The sequence below is a fragment of the Betta splendens genome, chromosome 22, assembly GCF_900634795.4.
Source record: "Betta splendens chromosome 22, fBetSpl5.4, whole genome shotgun sequence".
NCBI classification, from domain to species: domain Eukaryota; kingdom Metazoa; phylum Chordata; class Actinopteri; order Anabantiformes; family Osphronemidae; genus Betta; species Betta splendens.
Window position 1 is genome coordinate 7,501,920 of NC_040900.2, and position 24,932 is coordinate 7,526,851.

A 24,932-nucleotide genomic window follows, 5' to 3' on the forward strand; every position below is an offset into this window, starting at 1 on the left:
CAGTTGAACCAGCAGATTAATAACCCCCTAATATAGTGTAATATGAAAAGCTTTCGTTTATTACACCACATACAACAAACACCTGAACCACAATACAGCTTTATTATTATACGTTTGAAATTGAGGGAATATAAAATAATTTCATTTTTAAAAAAGCAGCAGGAGATTTTCATTGCTTGTTCAACGTGAACTAAAACAACCACAAATGCCACGGAGCATTCATGAAATAAACATGCAACTCACTAGTTGTGGCGGTCGAAGGCAGCGTTGAAAGTGCTCAGCGCTTTTAACCGTCTTTCGTGGTGTGGAGGACGGTTAAAAATAGGTTTTAATCTACTGCAGGAAATGTCCAGCAGCATCTCTTATTCAGAGTTGTCTGGTTGAATTGGACCAGTCTAGGGACTTTTTTCACATTTTACAGAGCCAGAGCATCCTGAGCTGTAAAAGCTTTGTGTCCTGTAATCCTAACTGTTCGAAAGGCTCATTCCAATACTCAGAATAAAGGATCCCTTGGAAGCTACTGCAGCAACACTACTAGGTACAACTGTATAGGTTTTCTGGCTTTTACAAGCAAGACTGGGTGAATTATAAAAAGCTGTTGTCACTTCACACATTAAAAAAAAAGTTGAAGTCCAAAAGTTGCAAAGTCTTTGCTGGCTGTGAAACACTGGTGATGAGTTGCACTGGAAAATGGTAACCACCATGAGGGGAGCCAGCTGTCTCTTTTCAAAAACAGATCCACACTGAAATGCTGTAGGATACTTGGTGATATTATTGCCGTCAAGTGGCGCCCTCCACTGTCTGGTGCGAGATCTGCAGCCTGTCCATGTGACTCGGCATCTCGGCTAGAGGCAGGGTGGGGTTCATGCTTTGTGACTGATGCTGAAATTTCTCTATCAGTCCCTGAAAGAAAAGGACAAGAAAGAGACGACAGAGGTCAAACCTCTGATAGAAACAGTTGCAGAGAATTGATGATGATTAAAGAGGTTAACACTTACAACTGGCAGAGCCAAGTTTGTTAGCTTCTTCCAATGAGATATGACCTCTTCTTCAACCATGATTCCCATTTCAACCAGCTTTCTCACTAGGAATAGGTAGTTGTTCCACTTCAAAATAAAATGAAAAAAATTATTGAAACCTTAAGACTTTTCATCTTATCTGTGATGTCAGACTGCAACAGGAAATTAACAAAACATCTTCAAAGAAAATATTATAATCACAAATAGATGCAGAGTTCATTACAGCTGTGTTAGTACCTCAGTGTCACTAGCCTTCAGCACTGCAGTGACGGTGAGAGGGGTGAAGAGCAGGTGGAGAGGGACAGAGGAACACCAGTCTCCTCCCCACAGCTCGGCAAGCTGCTCCAGCAGAGTTCTGACGGCAGGATCTGACCCCAAACCAGGATCCACGACATCCTCAACGCCTACGCTGAACCCGGACGTCGACAGCACCGGCAGCTCCGCAGACACTGAGCAGACACACAATATGCACTCAGGTCTATTGCATTGTAGAGTACATCACGTAGGCTAAGTGAGTTTGTCTTCAAGAGCCTGCACTCTTACCCAGTCTGCAGGCCAGTAAAACAGTGGTATTCAGTAGCATCTGCTCGGACACCACAGTTAAAAACTAAACGGGGAGATAAAAGGCCATCATCAATATAGGCATAAATAACACCAGTAAATCCAGCACTAGTGCTGTTTTGCAGTCGTGTACCTTCTTGCAGGCCAGAGTGTCTCCCACTTTCTGGAGCAGTATTTTGACTTGAGAGCTAGTTGGCAACTCCTCATCAGTCCTGGGACCTACTGCAATGCTCAGGAGCTCCTAGACAATAAACACAGACAAGTGTTGAGATACATAGCAAAACAAAATATTGTAATGATGACAATAAAGGCCCGGTACATTAAAATGTTAGTTTACCTTCAGTTCAATTAAAATATCTGAGGGCAGTGATGCACTGTGGCTGCACTGTGGAGGGCAGGCAGCCGCTCTCTCACATCCTTGTTTCCTCTTGGGAGTGGACTGCTCCTGAGTGACCAGCCCAACCCCAGCATGTCCCACATCCCCAGAGACCGGCGACACCGGGCTGCCTAGAGCCTTCAGTACACGGTCATACCTGCTCTTCCACTCTCGCCTTATAAGCGCTTGATGTTGAGAAAGCACAAAGTCACAAGAGTATCATATTTCTTCACATTTCAAGTGTCACTGAACGTTTTTTTGTACCTGTAATGTTTGCAGAGAGCCAGCTGCAGGCCTTTTCTGTCGCAAGACGCTTGGTGATGTTTTCAGATGTCATCAGGACCTGCAGATACGAAAACAACACACACACTAGTTTCTACATGTTTTTCTCTCATGCACTGAGAGAAAAACATGTAGAAGTTACTTCTACTTTTCGATGTAGCCACATAACAAAACCTGTCAACTAGATGTGATATGTTTTGACAATTCTTCCAACATTCAAGTATCATTGTAGCACAATGATTATCTCAGGTCTTACAGCAGGGGAGGTCTCCTCAGGGAGCAAGATCCGTATAGCTTCAGGACTTTTCTCACAGCAAAATCTCGAAAGAAAATGCCACAAATTATGATTTTAAGAGCAACAACAAATCAGTCATTTGAAAATAGTTTTACTAGAAGTTTATAATAAGGCTGCTGTACCTGGTGGCTTTTGTCAGAGCTTCTAATCCAGCATCACACAACTGAGCACAGATGGAGTCATTAAGTTTTGAAGGATTGCAGTGTGACAACTGCAGTCCATCTCTCAGCATCTTCTCTCCTCTCTCCACCAATTCACTCACCAACGTAGCCCTGTATGACATCCACACACAAAAAATTGCACACACACCCCCCCAGTTGCTATAATACACGTTTCATGGCACACATGTACAGAAGTTAGCACATTTATACCAGTCACCCCTATCACGTTGGTAAATTTGGACTGTTAGAGCCGTCACTTGCATCTTGGGTAGGCAACGAAGCCAAGTTTCCAGCTAATTAGCTGCTCGTGTGGGTATTTTCCACTGATTTAACTAAACAACTTTGAAGGAAACAGCTGAAATGTATTACTTAGAAATCAGAGAGGCATGAATGCCTGGTTGCAGAATTCAGCTGAGTGAAACTAACTTCATATGCTTGACGGAATTGGAGCCAACCCGCTCGGCCACAAACTCCACCGTGCGACGCAATGAAGGAGGCTGGTTGTGGAAGAAGGCCTGCTCGAGATCCACCTTTTCAAAAGTAAAGGTGTCACATGTAAGTAATGGTGAAGATGATTTAAGTGCCCGTGGACAGGCAATTCAATGATGTCATGTTACATTTCCATTTCCATCTCCTGTGGATTCACCTGCAGTTTCTGCTGGAGCCTGTTGGCAGCTGGCGTATCCCTGAGCTCAGCAGAAGTGGGAGTGATCTTGCGGATAATTCCTCCACTCTTGGCTGTGCTCCCAGACACAAATGCTGCTAGGAGCTTACGAAACTCCCCTGGACAGATAAAACCAAGGCAGAGCATCAACTCAAGTTCCAAATAAAGTGTCTCTTCCTATCACATAGATAATTTGTGACTTAATCTGTGATAAACATAAGTGACAGATGTGACATACAATCTCTCTATTAAGTTAGGTCAATAACCTTTACCTCTACTGCACAGAAATATGCAAAATGATATTAAAAATTATATATAAATGTTTTGGAAAACTGTGTAGATCAAATTTAATAGTACATTAATACAAAACGTATACTCACCTAGAAATGGACAACATGTATAGAGAAGTTGCTGATCCACAAGCAAAATGCAGTCCTAAAAAAACAACCAAAAAATATAAAATAAATATAACAAAATGTTAATCTACATACACCTACTACACTGATTTGTATTTCACTTACAAGTCCTGCACCACTTGTGTTGCTATCCTCCAGTTCAGGCACCTCAGCCAGCTCATTGGTGAAGAAAATGTCTTCTGGTATAACTGGGATCTAGTGTTATGCACAACCAGGTGATTAACTTATAGATGTAATAACAGTAATATGATTCTATACCAAAGATTGGGTAACTAAAGTACTATGCCTTACCTGGAAAAGCCATCCTAACACAGAAACCATTAGAAGCTTATTTAAGTAGCAGATTTCTCCACATCTTCTCAGCAGCAATCTCCTACAAGCATCCAAAAGTATATTTCACAAAACATAAGAATGTCTGAAAGAGGCAAACCTTTACAAAACAGAAAATGAGCCAACAGAGATCTCAGAGATCGCAGTGTTATATGTCTAAAAAGTGTGTTGTTCACCTGTACAGGAGAAGAAGAGTTGCCAGTGCGGTCCTGTAGCAGAGCAGCAAGGGACCAACAAAATCCAGCATAGATAGGAACTCCACAAGCCACGGTACAGTCAGGATGGTGCGTCTCCTCTTCATGCTTTTCCTCAGCACAGTACAGACATCCAGCACAGGGACACTCTGACAGACCAAATATGGAAAGAAATGCATGACTGGTTGATAAAGTTAATATTTGTCCCACAGCTGATATTGAACAAGTAGAGAATCAAAAAATGATTTAGCATGAATAGGTTATCGTGCTTTTATCTGCTCTAGTCAAACCAGGCCTCCGCTAGGATCACTTCTTACCGTGCTGCGCATTATTATGGCTGAGTCTTGTATCTCCTTGGATGGCTTCTCAGAGGTTTGATAGGGTAGAAAGGAAATGAAACCCAGAAACTTAGCCAGTAGACGAGCAAGGAGCAGCACTGAGGCAAACCGCTGCTTCTCATCCTGAAAACAAGTCACAGAATAATTTAACAGCATATCTGTTAGTCTGGAATGTTTGTAATTCTTCGTCCTACTAATGATAAGGCCTGGCTGCTCAGCAACATGGAAAGAATATTAAAGCAGCTTGATCTAAACTGACATCCATATTTTATTTTAACCAAATACCAATGACACTAATAATCTCTCTGACAGTATACCTGCTGCTCCATGTCCCCGTCTTCTTCTTCTCCCTCACCTGTGGAAGCAGGGGGGCTCAGGATGGACACCTCATCCAGCTGGAGAAGCTGCTGGCACAGGCTGTCCTGCAAGTGCTGGTTCAGCTGGCAACTGGAACACAAAATGGAAGGAAAATAAGATCACAGAATGACAGCAGAGTTCCTGTTTAATATAGCTCCAAAGCATAACTTTGGTGATGTGCACTCCTCCAACACATTAGAACCTATAAGATATGACAATATAACTTGACTTTTGCGGGTGAATTAATTATCTCACCAACTAGCTGTCTGCAGGAAGTCTCTGAAGAACTCTTGTTGACCAGGGAAAGATGGAGGAGGGCAGGGACCAATGACGCCATGAGGCTGAATGAGACGCTCTTCAAGCCGCTTCAGGCGTCCCAAGCTGTCCGCTCCCAGCATGCCCAGCAGGTCAGCATCAGCCGAGTCTCCGGGAGAGGTGTTGACACTTGGGTATTTACACATCTAAAAACAACAGAAGATCTGGAACATTACTGTGACAAATAAGATTTTTTGGTTTAAAAGACAAATCTCTCCGGATGTGGAAGACAGAGCCAGGAAATTGTCACTGCAGAATAAACACCAATTGAATGTGAAATGTATTAAATGAATACATAATAACATTCTAATATTTGTATTTACCTGAACAAGTTGCTTTAGGAAAAGACGAGCAAAGTGGGAATGCGTCCCTGCAGAGGTCAGCTGACTCATCATCCCTCTAACAAGATAAGATGAAAAATGAAGACCACAGACAAAAAGTGGACATGGTCATAACACCCACAATTTCAATTTCATAAGGCTAAACATGCAGATAAAAAACTGGACTTGCCTTATCCTACTACCAAGAACAGAATCAAAGTTCCACCCTGGTTCTTTGTGAAAGTCCTCCCATTCTCGTAGCAGCTCATAAAAAATATCTCTGAGTTAAAACAAAACCACAAAGATGTTATGGTCTAATTCAACGTAATGTTTTTGTATTTTTAGTATGACCATTTGTTTTGTCTTTCATCACATACCTTTGTTTTTTAAAAGTGTGGAAGGCCTTGTCACTACCAAAATTGGACCTGTTGTCAGTAGCAGGTTGGAATGGGACTGAGTGGATAAAAGTAGAGGCTGATGGAGAGAGCTAAAGAAAAAACAACATGCTCACAAACAGGAAAGAAATTGCATAAATCTATCTGAAATACAATAATGTAATTTTATTTTATTTTGTATCACCTACACCTGTGAAACAAAGTACATGTGTTTAACCTTGGCTGTGCTTCTATCCTGCGCTTGAGTCAGACGGTCCCTGAGTTCTGGAGAAAAAGATGCCACTCGTTCATTCTCTGCCAGCAGACGCAGTGTGCACTTGTCCAAATGAGACACCAACCTGACACACACATAAAAAAGTAGACGTGAGTATTAATTAACTCGGAGTGTGAAAGAAGACGCCAATTTACTAAATGAAAGACAGCGTCATAACTGACGACAATGGGAAACAAAAAATAAAGCAACTTACTGAAACTGATCCTCCAGAACCTTTACTGCAAAATACACACAGTTGTGTATTTCTCGTAAGTAACATCTCTCCAAAACATCTAAAGACAGAAAATAAGGGGCATTTAAAAGGGGCATTTGAAGTTGAAAGACTAAAATAAAATACTAACTTATTGCGTACCTGAATTTACTCTACACAGACTTTGCTGGTTATCATCATCGTGTTTGTGAGTGGGCCAAGAAGTTAGCAACTGCATCACAAAGAAAAGCTCCAAGATGATGTTTGGCACTAGATTTTCTGTAAAAAATAAAAAACATTTTGACTTCTTAAGACTTATTATTTTTGATGCACTTCCTCAGTCAATGTTTTCAATTATATTAATATATGGCAAAGTCATTCATATTTTTTCAAAATATTTTTTTCCAGTTTCTTTTTTTAGAACAACAAGGACCTCTTGTGGTTATTTACCAGAAATGCAGGTACAATACAGCTCTGCCAGGAGATCCAGTTCCAAGCAAAAGGTGACTTTGGATGGCTCGGGATAACATGTCTGAGGATCTGGTGTAACTTTAGATACTGCCCTAAGATCTGACTTTGTTGGAGTGCAAGGCTCCAAAAGTGGCGGCGGAGGGGAGCTGAACTGGTGGGCACGCTTTTTTCTGTTGGAAAAACATAAAATTTAACATAACCTGAAACAAAAGAGCTCATGTTTCTGTATATAACTAGCTGTAATATAATCATTACTGGTAAAGGCCTTATGATACAGGCAAGATTGTGTATTAATATCCTGACCTTCTATGTCATACATTTCTACACAAAGGGGTTCCTGTTTTACTAGTACTACCTCTGGAATTCCACTTACTTCTCTCGCTTAAGTAGTTCCCTCTCTTCCTGCAAGCTCAGAGGACTGCCCACAGACATCAGTCCCTCAAGCGCCTCCACTCCTGGTGGGGGACTAGATGGTTTACTGAACGGGGTGGAAGTGAAGCAGGTCTTTGGTTTGGAATGTGGTCGCTCTGCACTCACTGGTGTTGGGTTTATGCGTCTAGATGGTTTAGAAGCCCTGAAGGTTAAATAAAAGTTAGATATTAAAATCAATTAAATCAACTCTATTTACACATTTATAAGGAAGGTGTGTGGACTCACGCTGGTGAAACTGTTGATGACCCAACCGGAGGGAAATCCTCCAAGTTGTTAAGATTAAGCTTTTCCATTTTTGGGGGTGAAACCTGTTCAGTTATTCTACTGGATATTACTCCTCCCCCCCCTCTACTTGTCCTCCGCCCACCACTTTCATCATTGTGATGTCCTCCACGTCTCCCTTGTCCCCCAGGTGGGGCGCCACCACTACTTCTTTTACGGCCCTTCTGTGACTGGAAGTTAGGGCTGTGCTGGAGTTCTGGAGGAGAAACTATATAGTCCCCAAGACTGATCCTCTGGCCAGACCTGCGCTCAGAGCCTTGGGGTCTGAAAGCTGGACTGCATGCTGTGGTAAAAGAGGGACTGCTGAAGGCACTCACTCCACTCAGGCAGTGGGACCCAGTCTGGCCAACAGCATCCCAATCAGTTCCAGACGATTCAGATGTGGCGGGTGTAAAAAGCTGAACCCGGCTGGCACTCCTAGAGCCAACTCCACCTCCAGCAGACCTGCAGCTCTTCCTATCAGTAAACCCTTGAGTCTGAGCAGGAGGCTTAGGACGACTGGGGGTCTTGGCTGGCGTGGCAGGGCCATTGGTTAGTACTTGACTGCTCTGCTCCCTCAGGAAGTTCAAGAGAAAAGGGACAAATTCCTGTTTGTGCACGGTCACCCCAGGTTTACTGAATGACAGTTTGTCACCATCCTGTTAAAAAACAAAGCTAGTTAAATGTGGGAAAAATGAAAAATATAGCATCTATACAGTCAATGTGGCTCCTATGATCAATGCTAATACATCTATGATAAACAAACTGTAACTAGAATAATAATCTTTTAGTATTTAGTAGTAGCATTCAGGTCAGGGGACAGGGAGGCAGCTTGGAGTGTCCAGAGAGTGCTGTCAGTCAAAATCAGGGCGAGGAAAGAGGCAGGAGGAAACTGAAACACAGACTTCAAAACAACAACACCAGGGAAGTGTGAAGTGAAGTCCATCAGCCAGGTGACTGAGGAGTCTGTGGACAGGGCCAAGGGATTTAATAACTCCTTTAATAGACCTCCTGACCACCCCCACCTCACATATCATCACAGCAGACCCGGTGAGAAGGGAGCTAAAAAAGATGGATGGGTGTTGAATGACTGCAGCTGAAAAGCGTTCCTTGTGTGTGGAAAAAGTCATGCATTATGCCAGTGAATAAGACGCCACGTCCCAGAGTCCTCGACGACTACAGAGCCTTGCCTCTGACCTCACACATCATGATGGGTTTTGAGGGGCTGATCCTGGAGTCCCTAGGTTCTCTGTAAGGATCGACCTGTATCTGTGTAGTATACATATATACGTGTATATATATCTGTAGCAATCTAAAGGAGATCTATGTGCATACACTGCATACAAAGTACTTTGATGTGCGTGTGTGTACCAGTATGTTTTATTATGTGGGGATATGTGTATACATATGTACAGTATATGTGTGTATTTATACATATTACATGTCCGTCTGTCATGATTATATTTTTTTGCTATTTCCAATCTTCCTTTTTATCTGTGAAAGCAGTGGGCAAAGCAATTTCCCTCTGGGATTAATAAAGTTTTTGGAATGTTGAATGTTGAGACAGCGTCACGATTTAAATGCAAATAGCCAGTTGCATATGCTAACAATGCGATGCCTGACATTTAGCTAAACAGCACATCATTTATTATATATCAGGGATAATAACGGTAACAGGCAGGTATGATGTGAATTGTTTTCTCCAGAGTAACGTAACCCTAGCGGTTCCTGCGGAGTCCATGCATTCAAGGCTCCACTAGCTCGCTAGCACGCCCGCTAAAAGTTTTGTTTACATCCATTTGCGAGACATGTCATCTAACAAAACAGGCGACACATGGACGAGCCAGTGGGACGTGCTACTATCGGAAGGCCCCTGGTTGATTCACACCTACCTCAACATTCTTTAGCCATTCCAAAACCGATTTATTGTCCACTTTCTTCAACAGAAGCGATTCCAAAAGAGCCGCCATTCTGCTCTGGAGATGCGCGCCGGACGAAGTGACGAAAATAAAGGGGCGGGGCTACGTAGTCACGTACTGCGAGTGACGTAGCCGACCACGTGCAGCCGAGAGACACTAATGTTGCTTTATCTCTAGTGTCTGAAGATAATAGAACCGGAACATAAACTGGGAAATGATTTGACTATTTATTTAATAGGTTACTGCTGCATGTTATAATTTCCGTATTCTTTAAAACAGAAGCATGTCACAAGATTGTCTGCATGCGGAATGAGTATTTTATTTATAACCAGTTTATAAAAATAAAATACAAAATAATTTTAAAACAAAGCAAAGAAAAAACACTGTACAAGGCATTGATATGATACAAATGATAGAATAAACGTAAATAATTACAGTTATATACAATGCAAAACTTCCAGTTGTTACATTCTTTCCATGAAACTGTACAATTACGTTTCAAAGCCGTGACAACACTAAAAATTACCAACCATTAAAAAATTCCAATAATTGAAGTCAAAACAACAAATGGGCAACTTAGCAAATGTTACAATAAATTACTTTTCTCAAGTATTTATATGTTGTTAACAAGTAATACACATGACATGAGAAGTGTACCAGTGCACACGAATGCTTTTCATTAGCTTTCATCTTGGCTTTCAAGATAAATCAGCTGGGTTTGTGCTGGTTAGTCTGTGGGTACGTGTAAGCAGAAACACCAGCAGTTACCTTAAAATGACACCTTTGTAACAGCAGGTTACTTTAAAAAGAAAAACTCATCCATAAGGACACTAGAACTACAACTACACACCACGTATGTGCAATAATTATTTAAAAATAAATACAAGGAGAAACTTGATTATCTTTCAAAACCAGCAGCACTGTTTAGTGTCAATTCCTTCCTCCCACTGTTAGTATGTTATTCATGTTTTTACAGTAATGATTTAAATAATTGCTTTGAATCTTTTACAGGTATATATTAATTATAAAATCATTCGTATTCACAACCTTGTTCTTAACTTTAAAATTAAGAATATCTTGAAATGTGAGCCTGAAAGAGAGAGAATTTGAAGATTGACTGTGAGCATTATGTAGAAATTGCACACCTCTGTTTCAGGGGCTTCATTTATCAAAACAAACACCTTAAATACTGCAACTTGAAATCTCTTCGCTTCCACCAGTCGATCAATAAACGGCCCATGCATTCTCGCAGATAAACAGGCAGCTCTCCAGTAAAAGCTTCGTGAGCCCAAGAGTCGGACAGCACTCATTTTAGTAGCGACAGGCATGGTTGCACACACTGTACAATTTACAGACAAGAGATAAGTGACAGGCTTGGGCCTAATAGTGGAATGATCTCCAACACAGACAAGGCTCAGTCATCCCTCGCTACGCACAGAGGGGCAGAGAAGAGACATTAAGGCGGCTGACTGACTGAACACTGTCTGCCTTCAGGAAGAGTCATCATAGCTGTACGAGTCAAATGTAACGGCACATCTACACAACGATGCAGAGCGCCCATTCAGTCCCTACACGCTGCCATGCTCTCGTCACATACGCAGAATTTATGAAAGCTTTTGGCCTCGTGATGCAAATTGCTTGTTACTTCATATGTGCGCCAGCTGCCGTTAGTCTTTCAACTCATGCGTGCTTCAAACACAAAGCACAGTCGATTCTGCTTTAATTAGGCTGGTAATTATGTTGTGCGTCCTATCAGCAAGTAGCGCTGACAAAAATACAATATTTAATTACCCAGGAACACAATCATACCAAGTCAGTGCAGGTAGCGCAGAAAACTAGAGTCATACATCAGGCTGGAGCTTAAAATTGAATATTAGATATATATAGTCATAGAAATTAGGTTTGTAGCAGGTAGTGAATCCCTGCTCAGTTAGAACCGTACAATACAAGATAAATGCAGTGTGATGGGAAGCAGTGTTTTTTCTCAGTAGGTGATTTCAGTGTTTTTCTTATTTTTCCTTTTTGTTGAACATGCAGAGAGTAGCACTGGAAGGAAGCAGTATCTTACAAGCAGAGCAGCATGAAGAGGTTTTAGTAAGAAATCCTAAAACTAAATGAAACACAAACAATACCTACCAAACATTTTTCATTGTTTTTTTGCCTTGTGCACAAACATAACTTACGTCGTTGTACAAAAGATATTCTCTGACGCGTAAAAACCGAACACAACATTCTTGCACATGATGGCATTGAATGTAAATTTGGTGTGAGAAATATATGTACAGTACATATGGCCTCCATTGTCAGTTATATTAACTAAAATATTATTTGAGGTCTGAATTTCACTTGTATTAATATATTTTTCCCCAAACACTGACCTGGTAGAATCTGGACAGCTACAATGCATTTAACTCGAAATATTTCCATTATTGATCATAAGTAACAGCTACTTAGACCAGTAAACTGCTGCTCAAACAGACTAATATTTGTGTTGCTACCTTTTCTACATAAAGGAATACTGGTGAAAAGGGTCGTCTTTTAACCGCTGGCACGAGTCTGGTTAGAAACAAGTCAGAGAGAATCCTCAAGCTGCCCCAAGTGCCAAGGCACCAGCAGTGCACCCTGTGTTTCTGCGGCATAAGCTACTACTTCAACTACTACGCGAAACACGTGTTCCATTAATGCCCTCACATCTAGTTCTACTACTTTGTAGTTCCTTCGCTTGGTTTGACGCTTCGATCCCCTCCTCGCAACACAGTAGGCACAGAAAGGTGTGTGTCCTCACACACTTTACATGATTGATTGTATAAAAGGATCACGTCAGTGTGATACCTTCTGTTCAATATTTACAACCAAGGTGAGTGAGTGACACAAAACCACACATCCACGACCACACAGGAGAGGGTGGGAGTCATTAGCATTGCTAAACATCGTAAAATAAATATTTCAATAAATACAACTGTATACAGCTTCTGGCTTTCTGCATTCACTTATAGCACAGCGTAAATATTATTCCCTGCAATCCATAAATGCAGAGGAGATAACAGAGTCAGCCCCAAACCAACGTGTAATCAAGCTGGAATCTTAGCAGTACTGATACGGGAACAGTATAATCGAAGTGCATTAACAGTGGGTGGGTGGCAGGGTTACCTTATACTGTCACGCACGAAGGCTTCAAGTTGAATAAACAGGACTCTGATTTATTTATGTGCCCACTGGCTTAACTGGCTATTGATTATGTATTGTAATACTTCCTGCATCTGGAAAGCAATGTTCATTTTGCAGCTACGCCGTTTAGTCTAACCACATGTTAAGGAATATAAAATGTGGCCCCCACTCATGTCCATGACATTTGTTCAAAAATCTAATATAAAGCAGCAGTCCAACAGGAAGTGGGTGAGTGAGGGTATGCTGGGCGAGAGATACCCGAGCCTCTGCTGCACAATGTTTGAACACAAAACTTTCACAACTCTATAAAAAGAAAAACCTAAATCACAGGAGTACATCTTTATAACTGGACATGTGTTTAATTATTGGAGTACAGAGGGTGTGTAGGGCTCAGACTGACACAAAACAAGGAAACCAGATTTTCTAAATGAAGACTCAGGCTTTTGACCTGACTGATGTATCGCATCGTCATGTACCGTCATCCTCTGTGGGGCAACTATCTGCTCAGTTTGCTGGAGCACTTGCCCTCGCGGCTGCATCCCTTTCCCCTGGACAGGTGGAAGGGAGGCGTGCGGGCCTGCCGGCTGCAGCAGGTCTCCTGGTAGTGGGGGTAGAAGCGGCGGGGGGGCGGCGAGCCAGAGAAGCTGGGGGGCGAGCGGCTGCGGCCCAGGCAGCCCGCCCCTCCCCCCCCGCGGTGCTCGTGGCGGGAGGGCGAGGAGCTGACGGAGCGCTGCAGGGACGAGGAGCTGCGCGGCGAGGCGCTGGAGCTGCGGTGGTGGTGCGGCGAGCTCGTCAGGCTGCAGACGCCCGCCCTGGAGCCCCCGCGCTGCGGCGAGGAGCGGTGGTGAAGGGGGGAGCCGCGGGAGCCGTGCATCAGCTGGGCCAGGCAGGTCAGGAGGTCGGAGTCACTGGTGCTGCCGGCGCGGATGCGGTAACGCCTAAGCCTAAGCGGGCACACAAGCAGGGCAGGATATGACTTCTAAGGAAGCTACAGCATATATATGTGTGATGCCATGAGTAGATCTATACAAAAAGTCTTGAATTACAAATGAAATGAGGTGAAAAACATCATAACTGGAATTATCACGTTCATCCACTCTAAAAATGCATGTTTATGTTTTCATGCTGTGAATTATTAACGCTAAGAACAATTTTTGATAGCAGAAGCACGAAAGCGCAGATGCACGTCCGCAAATTACCTGCCCTCCACGGTGGGGCGGCATGGCGGCCTTCCGGGGGGCGGTCGCGGCATGAATTGGGCAGCTAGCTGCTCCGCGGAGGAGGCCGCGTGAACGGGCCGGGGGATCCTGCTCTTGCGGGACAGAGGGCTGGAGGACGAGGACAGGGACGGCGCGTCGTCTCCCTGGCGGTCCGAACGGGAGCCCATGAGGGAGTCCTCATCCTGGGAGCGGTCGGAGGCCGAGGACAGCGGGTCCCTGGCGAGGGAAGCCACCACGTGGCCGCGCCTGTCGGAGAGGGATGGCGAGGCGGTGGGGGAGGGGACGGGGCCCGGGTGGCTGGCTTTCTTCTGCAGGAGTTTCTCCTTGGCAGACCCGGGAGGCGGGAGCTCCAGGAGAGTGGAGGGTTCCGGCACGGGGATGCGACTTTGCCTGCGGCTGGGGTCCTTGCGGGGAGCAGCCGTGGAGAAGGGGGCCGGGCCCCTATTATGATCCGGAGCCTGATTCCCATCTCCATTCACCTCCTCTTTTGGACGAGGCTCTATTGCACCGGCGGCGGGGGCAGAGTCATTCACAGGGTCTTTTAGCCTGTTGAAAGTTTCACCAGTTAAATCCCTTTGGTTGCTAACAGGGGGGGAGAAGTGGCCGTTGGCAAAAACGGGGCTGCGTGGGGAACGAGGAGAGCGCGGAGAGGAGGGCGAGCGAGGAGGCGGGGAGCGAGGCGACTGGGGGGAGCGTGGGGAGGACACGCGGCTTGGCACGGGGCTTGGGGCTTTGGTGTGGTTGTCTCCATTGACCAACATCTCAGCCAGAGGGTCTGTGGGTGTCCCTGCATGGTGGTGGTTGGGCACACTGTCTTGAGGCGAGCTGATGTCCACAATGTGCTCCTGGACCTGCTGAGGGTCAGCATCAGCCTCCCCACGCCTCTCCAGCAGGAGGCACTGTGGAACACTGTCTGATCCTGACTGGGAGGAGAGCCCAGAGGGGCGCTGAGCGGTCAGCTGGAAGGGGGGGGGGGGTGAAGACATGGGGGAGAAAACAACACACACACACACACACGTGTTATTTAGTTAATCAACCACAGTAAAAGTGGGAAAATATTCTCATTGTCAAAGGTCTGTTGCTGATAGACTACAACATGTTGAGTTGTGCTGTAGTTCTGTAGCAAGAGCCTGATGAAGATGTATGAAAAAAGAAGAATTGTATAATATGGGATAATAAATGGTGATTAGTTTGTCAACGGCATGCAATACCATAGCTACCATTATCAGACCGAAACACACAAGTGCTATGGCAGTGTCAGTCAAGCTGTGAGTACTAAACCAGCGAGTAGGACAGGAAACGTTCACGCAACTTCGCAGGGGGCTTCAGCGAAGAGAGGGTGAGGAACAAATACAGGGAGAGAGAGAGGAAGAGAAAGATAGAGAGGACAAAGACGATCTGAAACAAAAGAGATCATGCAACCGGTAGTCATGACTCGACATTCCAAACACACATGCCATAGTCAGACAAACACACACCCCCTATTCAGATCACAAGAACACATGTCCACACACAAGGACACATCTGACCCATGCTCTGCCTGGCCTGCACAATGCCCTTTGTGGTTTCTGGAGAGAGCTGCCTGACACAGTACAACACAGGAAGCAAGCAGAACAGAACACGCAGGCCAAATCAGCAACATAAACTCGAAAGGAAAGAAAAGCGAAAGGAAAAGAGGTTCGAAGCAGGTTCACAGGAGAGGAAGCTGCATGGAGGTCTGTTTCATGGGTCTGTGATGGGCTCATCACCTGCTGGAGCTGGGCCCGCGTGATGCGTATGACAGAGGGGAACTTGGCGTTGGCAGCGCCCGCCGGGATGGCCGGCAGTTTCCTGCGACCGGGCGAGCGGGTGCCGGGGGCAAGGTTTGGTGGTGGTGGTGGTGGTGGGAGGGAGGCGTGGCAGGAGGAGGAGGAGGAGGAGCAGGGGCGCTCCCGCTGCTGGTCGGCGGACTGGCTGCGCCGGATGCCCGCCGGCCGGCGCTGGTGCAGCGGGTCCGACAGGGTGGTGAGGAGGGCGTGAGGGCTGGGGGAGCGCAGAGGGGCGGGGCTGCACGTCCGGGCCACGACCTCCTCAGGCAGGGACGGAGGAGAGGTGGGGAACTAAGAGAGGGGAAGGAGGTGGAGAGAGGAGGGGTGAGGTGAGATCGGCGATCGGGAGACGATGGAGGGAGGATGGGGGGAGGCAGTGCTGTGAGGCAGGACGTAGAGCTGCGTTTAATATGTAAAGCGACGGGAGGGGAGGGGGGTTAGTTCTTCTTACTTCAAGATTGTGCTCTAGAAGAGAATCAAGGGACAGTTCTTCCTCCGCAGTGAGTAAAACTGGGTTAAACTGAACTGTGGACTCACTGGGCCGGTGAAAAGGTAATGAGAAGCAAAAGGTAACTGAACTAAGCCAAACAGAAAACAGACTCAGAGCAAATCATTTGTGAAGTAAATCAAACCAACCAAAGATACTGTAAAGGTCTGCGATTGAGGAGAAACATGGGCGTGAGCAATATGAAGCCATAAGCGCTCTCTGTCTGCATGCTGTGGTGTGAATAAAGCTCTGCAGCTGGGCTATGGGTCGCTCACACTAACACTTATACAGTACACAAGTGGAGAGGCGGGCGGACATAAAGCAGTAACATTTAGCTTCGCCCTAAGCAAGATGCAGTCGGTGGACACTTGTATGACTTTAATTTAGTTCTAGCGCTAGAACTCTGACTCTGTGCAGCTTTTTAACGCCGTAAAAACGCTGACTACAGTCAGTATCATGTATGTCCGGTTGTGAGACGAGCCTCGAGGCGAGGGGCTTACCTGCGTGAGGACCCCCTCGGCCAGCGCCTCCGCCGGGCTGGTGGGAGTGACAGGAGGCAGAGCCCCCGCGGGGCCCACGCTAAGCTCCAGCTTGTCCGCTTTAGCGCTGCCCTTGGAGGAAGCCGTGCTTTCCTGTCTGGTTTTGCCAGAGCTGGGGCTCGGGCTGCACTTTTCCCACCCGGGCGACTGCTCCTCCGGCTGGAGCACCTCCGGCTCCTCGTCCTCCTCCGAGTTCCCTGGCGAGCCACTGGGCCGCTCCACCATTACCCACTCCCTCAAGTCCACGTCCTGTCTCCCGGAGCTCAAATTGAGGGCCACGAAGCCCCCGCTGCTGGCTGCCCCCTCTCCCTGCTCCTGAGACCCGGGTGAGGCGGGTTTAGGAGAGCCGCCGCCTGACAGGAACTCTTCGTCATAGTGCCAGACCCTGTCGGGACGCTGCCCGGCGGGTGTCGCTTGACCCTGAGTTACCGAGATGATTGCTGCTCCGTTAGTCTCCTTCTCCTGGTGCTTGGTGCCAGACGGATGCTTCGTCGAGCTAACAAACACAAGGGGGCAATTAATCAAGAGTCTACTCTGATCCAAGGAAAGGTTGGACTGAAAGCAGAGGGTAGGTTGTTAGAAAGACTGGACCGGTGTTTGTTAGAGACCTACCAGGTCTCGGCGAAGCGCTCTGGACTGGGCTTGGACTCAAGGCCGAGCCTCCTCTCCAGCTCGAAGCTGTGGATGTTGCGAAGCTTCCTCAGCAGGGGGCCATCCCGGTCTGAAGCCATCACCTCAGAGTGCAGTTTGACCGGGGAACCCAAACTTGGCCCGGCATACGGGCTCTGGTGCCCTTGATTACCCTGGTTGTTGCTGTGCTCCTCCTCCGTCCCCGCCTGTGAGAACCAGGGCGAGTGACTTGAAACGCTCACACTCCTGTAACCTCCCAACAGGAACCACAGTGTTTGCGTTCAGCAGCCTACCTTCCAGGCCGCCGTCCTGATGCGGTTGCGGTTGCGGTCCAGCTCCTCCCAGACGTCGGCCTCCTGGTTGCGGTGCGGGTGCAGGGGAGAGCCCGGCAGCCGCTCGGGCACGGGGTTGTTCTCCACGTCGCTCAGCTGCTCATCCTGCAGAACCTCATCTGTGTTCTCCCTCAGCAGGTCTCCGGGGATGAGCGAAGCGTTCGCCATGCTGCGAGAGCGAACGGAAAGCACAGGTTCAACGACACATCCGATGCCGACTCTGCTCCGAGCGCGCTTGCTGTGAGTCAAACCCACCCCATGTGCGCCGGGGTGAGGCGGGTGTGATGCTGGGGTGTTGTGACGCTGGCGCTGATTGTCAAGGTGCCATCTGTGCCGGTGCGCTCCCAGTCGTAAGGGTCATTCTCCACGACGTTGTACGTTTTCATGCTGTTGTCGAACACTGACATCAGCAGCTGCAGCAACAAAAGACATGCATGTAAAAACGGATTTTGGCAGAAATTGTGTACTTAGGTAGAACACACACATTACCTGGTAGTCAGGCTTAGTGAAATAGTCAAGATTAGAGATATGTTCCAAAAATACTCCAAACTCTGCCGGCAGATGTTTGAGCATCAAACGATGGTCGTAAGTCTCCTTCAGCTTCCCCACATGTTCCTGGTGATAAATGACCCACAGACACACGCTTGTAATCATAATACGATCATTTATTTTCCAAGAAGGACAACCATCGGACGCTCTTACTTTGTCCTTGATCTTCCTCCACGGTAACTGGCCGACCAGAAACTCCACCAGCATGTAGAAGAGAGACCACAGGTCGTCATGGCGACCCATCTCCTGTAGGAAAACACCAGGTTGGAGTTACCTTCCATACAGCTGTTAGCTCTCTCACACAGAGGGGGGGGGGGGGGTCCTACCTTATTCTTGTGTGCGTTGACGGATGCATAGCGGACCGTTCCCCTGAACCCCGCCACCGGACGAGGCTGAAACACAATGGCAGACATGCATATGAACCTTTTGTTTGTTCATAGCTTTCTTTCTTGTATCAGCTTGGTATCCAGTCCAAATGAGGCAAATCCACTATTTACATCCAATTTTGGTCTTTCAGGAAACCAATCACAACACCAAAGTTGGTAGTTAAAGCCATTGTTAACCTAAACAGCAGCCAGTAACAAAGGGAGGAACTTACAGGTCGGACCTCCTGGCAAGAGTTGGTGAACTGCCGAGCTAAACCGAAGTCCAGCATGTAGCAGGTGCGACACGTACTGGGGAAGCGTCCCATGGCAAAATTAGACTGAAGCAGAGACAATGAGGTAAGAAGACAAATGTTAAAAAACCTAATTAAGTCAATGGTATAATAGCAATAAGGGCTTATTTACACTCTTAGCAAATAATAAATGTGCTGCTATGGTGGAATATGATAATTTCACGCAACAGCTCAGAGAAGACAGATGACATATACATTCTGCTTCATTCCAGCCAATGAGACAACATATTGACCCAATGGGCAACAGAGACTCAGACATCTGAGAAATACGACTCTATTCTGGGAATATACAGAAGGAACATAAGTTCTAGGTACACAGCACATGGCCACAGTCGGAGACTCACCGGTTTAATATCACGGTGCAGGAAGCCGACCGAGTGGATGCTCTCTATGGCCTCCAGGATCTGGCGACCGAGTCGCAGGGTGGTGCTGATGCTGAAGGTTCCTCGGGTCATACTCCGCCTCAGGTCTGCCAGGTTACGGCCCTGAGAGACCCACATCCAGGCTGAGTCAGTCCCAAAGCTTTGAATATGATGTGTTTACTTACCCACACAGCTGCCTGAATAAAGAGTGCTTAGCAGATGCTAAAGTCGCCACATGCCACCGCTAAACATTAAGCGACGTGGCGTTTTAGACCTTCTGCATTTAGACCCACCTGCAGCTCCATCACCACGTAGTTGAAGCGGTCGTTGCGGCCGCATCCCACAAAGCGACACACGTGGTCTTTTCCTGGAAAATAACAGTGATGACAGAGGAGCGTCAGCAGCATAGATGGGGTCACAGCCACCTGACGTCAGCTGCCCGTGGTGTCATTCAACTGGATGCATGCGCCTACGTCTGCATTCGCGACCCTGCTTCTGATTTATAGGCCGCGCTGCACAACACACACACAAAGGCTCAAAGGTCTCGTGTGTTTGTGCACTTGATGCGGGTGTGTGTGAGGGTTGTGGTCCCGAGGGACACTGCTGCACCGCCAGGCTGCCGGAGGCCACACCCAAAGCCCTGCACAATGCAGTGAACGCAAGCAGATCACAAACATGTCTACGCGAAACACACACACACAGAAGCACTCATTCCTATTAAAAAAAAATTAAAAACTGAGTCAATAAATCAAATCTGATGGTTCAGATAAGCCATGAGCCTTCTTTTGTGGGTCGATGCTTGCTTTTTACAGATGGGCAGGTCAGAAATGTTTGGGGGCTGGGCCCATCTCTTGTTACACGCTGGTTCCCTCAGGATGCAACAGAACCACAATGTCCCCGGCTGCAGCCATTAGACGGCAAACACGATCCCAGTGTGATCAGCTCCTGCACCCACCACCACCACCACCTCCACCTCCTCCCCGCTGAAGGATGCTAATGGACGGATGAGCCCAGCCCACAGCTTCTCCTCTCTAAGACATAAAGGCAGAGTGGCTAAAAGGAGGAATAAAAAAAAATAAATAACTCAGCGGAGCTAAAAACTCCCCCTGAAGGAGCTCTCCGATGTCCAGGCACACAAACAAACTTTCACATTAAAACTTCCAGCACTTTACGAGACAAAGCGTGAAATAAAAGCCGATTTATGTGCTTGCCCTGCTGAGCGACTGCGCTGCAGCGCAGGCACCTTGGGCTAAACTGTGCTTTCAGATGAGTCAGACGATCTACAGGATGAGACGACGATGATGATGATAATGATGAAGATGAAGATGATGATGCAGGCCGGCTGCCTCTGCATTTCCCACAAACGCACCATCTCCTCGACCAGTCGGCTCATATCGCGGCTGCGTGTTTTTTTTAAATCCTCATCCTGCCAAGAACGCTAATGACGCCGCGTCCGCTCACGGGCTGACTCAATAGGTCACCGCGCCAGGGGCGACCAATCGATTCCAGAAACGTAACCAAACCCACAGGGTCCATTTCCACTCACCCTGGAGCTTCTTGAGCACAGCGACCTCCATCTTGAGCACTTGTTTGGGCTGCTGAGCCGATTCCACCTTCAGCGCCACGCTGACTCTGGTCAGCAGGTCCACCGCCTCGTAGATCTCCCCAAACCCTCCACCCCCAATCTTTTTCACCTACAGGAGGATAAAACAGACTTCAGAAAAGCAATAAAATGGTTATTAGATATTTAGATTTAGCAAGTTTATCTTGCGGCGGATGGGAAATCAGACACACTCAGTTGTTTTTCTTATTTTACTATTTCAAGTTGCTCCACCTGCTCGCTGTCACCACTCAGCACTGCTGTAGCTTTAATTTCCCCTAAGCTCCCACGTGTCCTTCACCGCCCTCCATGCACACGCAGCGGCCCGCGTCGCACCGGGAGATAAAGTCGTGGGATTAGCTGCAGCATTGTTACGCAACTCAGCTCCTTAAAAGACAGGAAGCAGCACCGGTGCTGCCGGTTAGGAATAACAGGCTCACATGGCACAAGGCCGGCATGGAGACGGGGGTCCGTCGGGATCACTGCAGCAAACTGCACTAGCACCACTTGATCAGACGTGACCCCAAAGTGTCCAAGTCACAGGTGATACAGATAAAGAACGCAGTCAGGCGGAAGCATTGTGTGATGAACAGAGTGCTATTGTTTCTGGGGCCGAGGCAGTGACAGCGCCCGACAAACACGCTGCCTATTGTCAGCGAGCTTCACACGTCACTCACCACTTTCCATCGTTCCTTGACCAGAGAGAGCACGCTTAGGATGTCGGCCTGCTCCACTCCCCCGCTCATCCCGTCTGTGGACCAAGGTCACTGTCCTGACTGCTTCCCCTCAGACACAGCTGAGCATCTGGGCCTGGACGAGGAGAACCCTACAGACCGAGAGAGAGAGCAGCGGTGTTAGAGGCCGGTGAACGTGGGATGTGCACAAGATCAGAACGGAGGCTGAACCGCATGTCAAAGGTAGAAAAGTCTGAGACCGCGTCAAAGCCCTGGATTAAGGTCTGCAACGTTCTGATACGTGACCGCGGCTGCAGCTGCCACACCTGCCGCCAGCAGCTGCTTCTCTGCAGACAGACCCGGGCCGCGACCCGCAGACGCAGCGTGGTCAACGTTTCATCCCAGTATCGCTTTCCACGGCTGCTCGTCTTGTGTGGACGCCTGTCAAGAAGCTGATGTTGTGAATGAAACACAAAAAGACTCAGATGAAGCGTACGATCTAATCTGCCCAGTTTTGCATTTAGATGACTCAATTTAGACGGTACGATGATGATTTGCATCATCATAACAGAAAAGCACTATAATAAATTTAATTAGGAAACTGTGGTTTTATTATTGGTTAATATATCATAGTATTATGTATTAAATATTATGATACTTAATTAATCAATTAATTAAGTATTAGGACTAGGTCCTAGATGTGAACCAGCTTGTGTTGCAATCTTAATAAAAGCCACTTTTTATTACAGATTGTTATTTCTTACAGGTCCAGATTAGGGAAACAATTAATAATTAACTTAATCTGCTATTTGTCATTGTGGTCATGCTTCTATTTGGTTGACATGAAGTCACAAACAAAATGCCTGGTTGAAGCGTACTCACATGTTCATTTGACTAAACAACTTTAAACAAAACACCTGCAAGTAGGCTATTTGATAAAATTACTAATGCAAATTATAAATGTCAAAATAAAATAACATTTAAAACCCTTTCTCCTCTGCTTCATTCATGCATTTTGAGCATTTGTTATGTGCAGAAACAAAACACAAAAAATAGTCAATTCCTGCTGAAGGAAAAAACAAAACCTGGCAACCAAAAAAGCTGTTGTTATATATGGTTTGATATTGACTTACAAATGATTGAGTAACAATGACAAAGAGGTTCCAATCAGTTTGCCACATGAGTTTCCTCTCAAAATCTCCTCTTTCAAAAATCACATCAAATGTTACACAACAACCGAGTCCTAAACAAGAATTCCCCAGGAGACGCCGGTTTCTTCCTTTACCGTGGCTTCAAACACTCAACGCGAACCCGGCTTCGATTCATCACTCAGACAGGGATTCACGGTTACATAACCGGCCTTCAAAACACTGTTTGGTTACAGGGCATGAGCCTGGCGATCAATCCCATGATGCACCGGGACGAGGTTCACAGCCCGGAGAGAGGAAAGCGCGCGGTGACGCATGGGAAGTGTGACACGCGGTTACGACTCAGGAGTGAAAAGGTCCAGACCACACGGCTGGACGTCTCAGACATGTGTTTTATGTCACATGAGAACATCTGAAGAATTTCTAATATTATGCTAGATGGTGGCAACACAGAAAACACGCTGTACTCGGCGCTTTTACCCCCTGGAGGGATGTAAACGCTGTAATTAAATAACGTGTGATCGGTCAGCATCAAGGTCACATCTGTGTTATCTGGTGACGCGCTCTGTGTCACATCCGAGCTCGAGCACAGCAGGAGTAGTGTAATTAGTTCACAATGCATCGCAGGAGAGGCGAGAATGAACTCTGGGTTTTCTTTAACCGGCCAAAAACAGCAGGAAACACTCTCTGCGCACGTGCACTCGAACTTGAGCTCACACACACTGCTCAGTTAGAGACACGTGCACAAGCGAGGCCGCCTCACATTGTAACTAATCCTTCCTCCTCCTCCTCCTCACTGCACAAATCAACAACAGGTCAAGGACAACGAAGAAAACGGCCCCCACTGGAGCGGAGGTGAACCCGAAAACGCCGCACGAGCATCCTGAAGCACACGCTACCTGACCTGCGTCTCCATGGCGACGATGGTGCAGTGGCTGCAGCTTGTGGTCCCCTCAGCCTCAGCTGCACAGCTTTGGAGCGCGATCCAGCCAGAATACGGAAAGCTGACCCGAAAACAGGGAGCTGGGCACGTGAGACAGGCTGGACCGAATTCATGTACACACTGGGATCAGCTGGACGAGGCCCGGTCCAGCAGCAGGGGCGGGAGACGTCCCCTTCTACTGGATCAAATCCAGCGTCTGCTCTGACACCTGGAGAGCGGCCAGCGTGGGGAGGCTCTCCGGGCGGGCGACAGCACGGATGCCGGCTGCAATATTTCATCCATCATTATAGAAATACGCGTTTCTCGCGTGAAGGCATCCTCGCCATCAACCGGCGGGGTCGTTCATTCTACGCGCAATTTGGACAATTCGAATGCGAGAAAAACAAACATAAATACCTCCGCCTGTTGTGTCTACGGGGAAAACACTGCACAAATGGAGCCGTCGGTCTGCAGCGGACGGGCTCGCGCCGTGGAGCTGTTGCATAGCGAGCTGGTTGCCACAGCAGATTTACCCAGGCGCGTCCACGGGCCACGCAGGCTCATCGACACGGAATGGACGCAGCGAGCCGGTGCCCACGGCGGGAGCAGCGACGCGGCCTCCGGCTCCTGGACCCTTACCTCGGCTCTTTGCGGCCGATCCTCAATCCTAAAGCGGACCGGGTGTGGTTACAAGGCGTCCTCTGCGTTCGGAGGCGGCGGGGACGACGTGGAGCGGAATCCCATAGCGGGCGAAGCGTCCATAGGAAGCGGCGGAGACGGCTGCCGTTGGTGACGAGAGAGAAACAAACGGGGGGGGGGGGGGGTGCGTGCGTGTGGTCGTCGCGTTTCTCCTTCTGCCTGTCACCTCAGCATCTCTGTCGGTCGCTGCGGATCCGTGACGTGACGACTTTGTGATGATCGTCAGCCTTCCTGCGCGCGCGGCCCCGTTTCAATCGCCCCTCGCAACAGCTCGGGCGCGCGCGGCGGGGTCTTTTAAAGCTCGTTCGCGGTCTCGCTGTGTTGCCAGATTGGACAATTTCCCTATAATTTGGCGAATACATTTATTCAGTCTTGTTATTATTTTATACAGGCTATATTTACACTTATATGAATTAATTACTCTGTTGTAAACCACAGACCTTATAAAGTGTCATGTAATTAATCCAATTTATTAGTGGATTATAGTTATATTGACAATCAACATTTACTGATTATTTAATCAACATACTTTTGTATTTCCTTTAATC

The 24,932-nt window shown here is 47.1% G+C and overlaps 2 protein-coding genes across 7 annotated transcripts; both read right to left on the minus strand.

Annotated features, from left to right (window-relative positions):
* Positions 1-83: 83 nt before the first annotated feature.
* On the minus strand, positions 84-9,681 carry cdan1 (codanin 1). The gene is made up of 28 exons (XM_029138494.3): positions 9,544-9,681; positions 7,616-8,310; positions 7,332-7,532; positions 6,938-7,128; positions 6,650-6,766; positions 6,491-6,569; positions 6,241-6,361; positions 6,006-6,115; positions 5,819-5,908; positions 5,632-5,707; positions 5,249-5,454; positions 4,954-5,083; positions 4,616-4,759; positions 4,281-4,447; positions 4,066-4,147; positions 3,880-3,969; positions 3,739-3,793; positions 3,341-3,477; positions 3,121-3,224; positions 2,656-2,805; positions 2,495-2,558; positions 2,221-2,299; positions 1,918-2,141; positions 1,714-1,821; positions 1,563-1,626; positions 1,257-1,468; positions 999-1,106; positions 84-903 (listed from the first exon to the last, which is right to left on the minus strand). The coding sequence occupies exons 1-28, from the start codon at positions 9,619-9,621 to the stop codon at positions 781-783; spliced, it is 4,005 nt and encodes a 1,334-aa protein (XP_028994327.1). The 5' UTR covers positions 9,622-9,681; the 3' UTR covers positions 84-780.
* A 183-nt stretch (positions 9,682-9,864) lies between these two features.
* Positions 9,865-24,669, minus strand: ttbk2a (tau tubulin kinase 2a). Of its 6 annotated transcripts, XM_041069239.2 has the most exons (17): positions 24,325-24,498; positions 21,942-22,067; positions 21,619-21,767; positions 20,888-21,035; positions 19,635-19,708; positions 19,324-19,464; positions 18,902-19,006; positions 18,630-18,695; positions 18,457-18,549; positions 18,244-18,369; positions 18,010-18,167; positions 17,716-17,923; positions 17,405-17,628; positions 16,754-17,288; positions 15,707-16,057; positions 13,938-14,917; positions 9,865-13,682 (listed from the first exon to the last, which is right to left on the minus strand). In XM_041069239.2, the coding sequence occupies exons 3-17, from the start codon at positions 21,685-21,687 to the stop codon at positions 13,235-13,237; spliced, it is 3,726 nt and encodes a 1,241-aa protein (XP_040925173.1). In that variant the 5' UTR covers positions 21,688-21,767; positions 21,942-22,067; positions 24,325-24,498; the 3' UTR covers positions 9,865-13,234. The 6 variants fall into 6 exon arrangements, with proteins under 6 accessions (XP_040925173.1, XP_028995939.1, XP_028995937.1 ...); XM_029140106.3 differs by lacking the exons at positions 21,942-22,067; positions 24,325-24,498 and adding an exon at positions 24,551-24,669; XM_029140104.3 differs by lacking the exon at positions 21,942-22,067 and having other exon boundaries at positions 24,325-24,497.
* Between the last annotated feature and the right edge of the window lie 263 nt (positions 24,670-24,932).

Excerpts from the sequence above, each read along its gene's own strand:
- ttbk2a (XM_029140106.3), bottom strand. The coding sequence starts at position 21,687 with ATGAGCGGGGGAGTGGAGCAGGCCGACATCCTAAGCGTGCTCTCTCTG. Across the intron at positions 19,709-20,887 it reads TGTGCTCAAGAAGCTCCAGG|GAAAAGACCACGTGTGTCGC; the intron begins GTGAGTGGAAAT and ends GTTATTTTCCAG. Across the intron at positions 16,058-16,753 it reads CCGAGGGGGTCCTCACGCAG|TTCCCCACCTCTCCTCCGTC; the intron begins GTAAGCCCCTCG and ends CCCCTCTCTTAG.
- cdan1 (XM_029138494.3), bottom strand. The coding sequence starts at position 9,621 with ATGGCGGCTCTTTTGGAATCGCTTCTGTTGAAGAAAGTGGACAATAAA. Across the intron at positions 8,311-9,543 it reads AATGGCTAAAGAATGTTGAG|GATGGTGACAAACTGTCATT; the intron begins GTAGGTGTGAAT and ends GTTTTTTAACAG. Across the intron at positions 4,448-4,615 it reads CCATAATAATGCGCAGCACG|AGTGTCCCTGTGCTGGATGT; the intron begins GTAAGAAGTGAT and ends TTGGTCTGTCAG.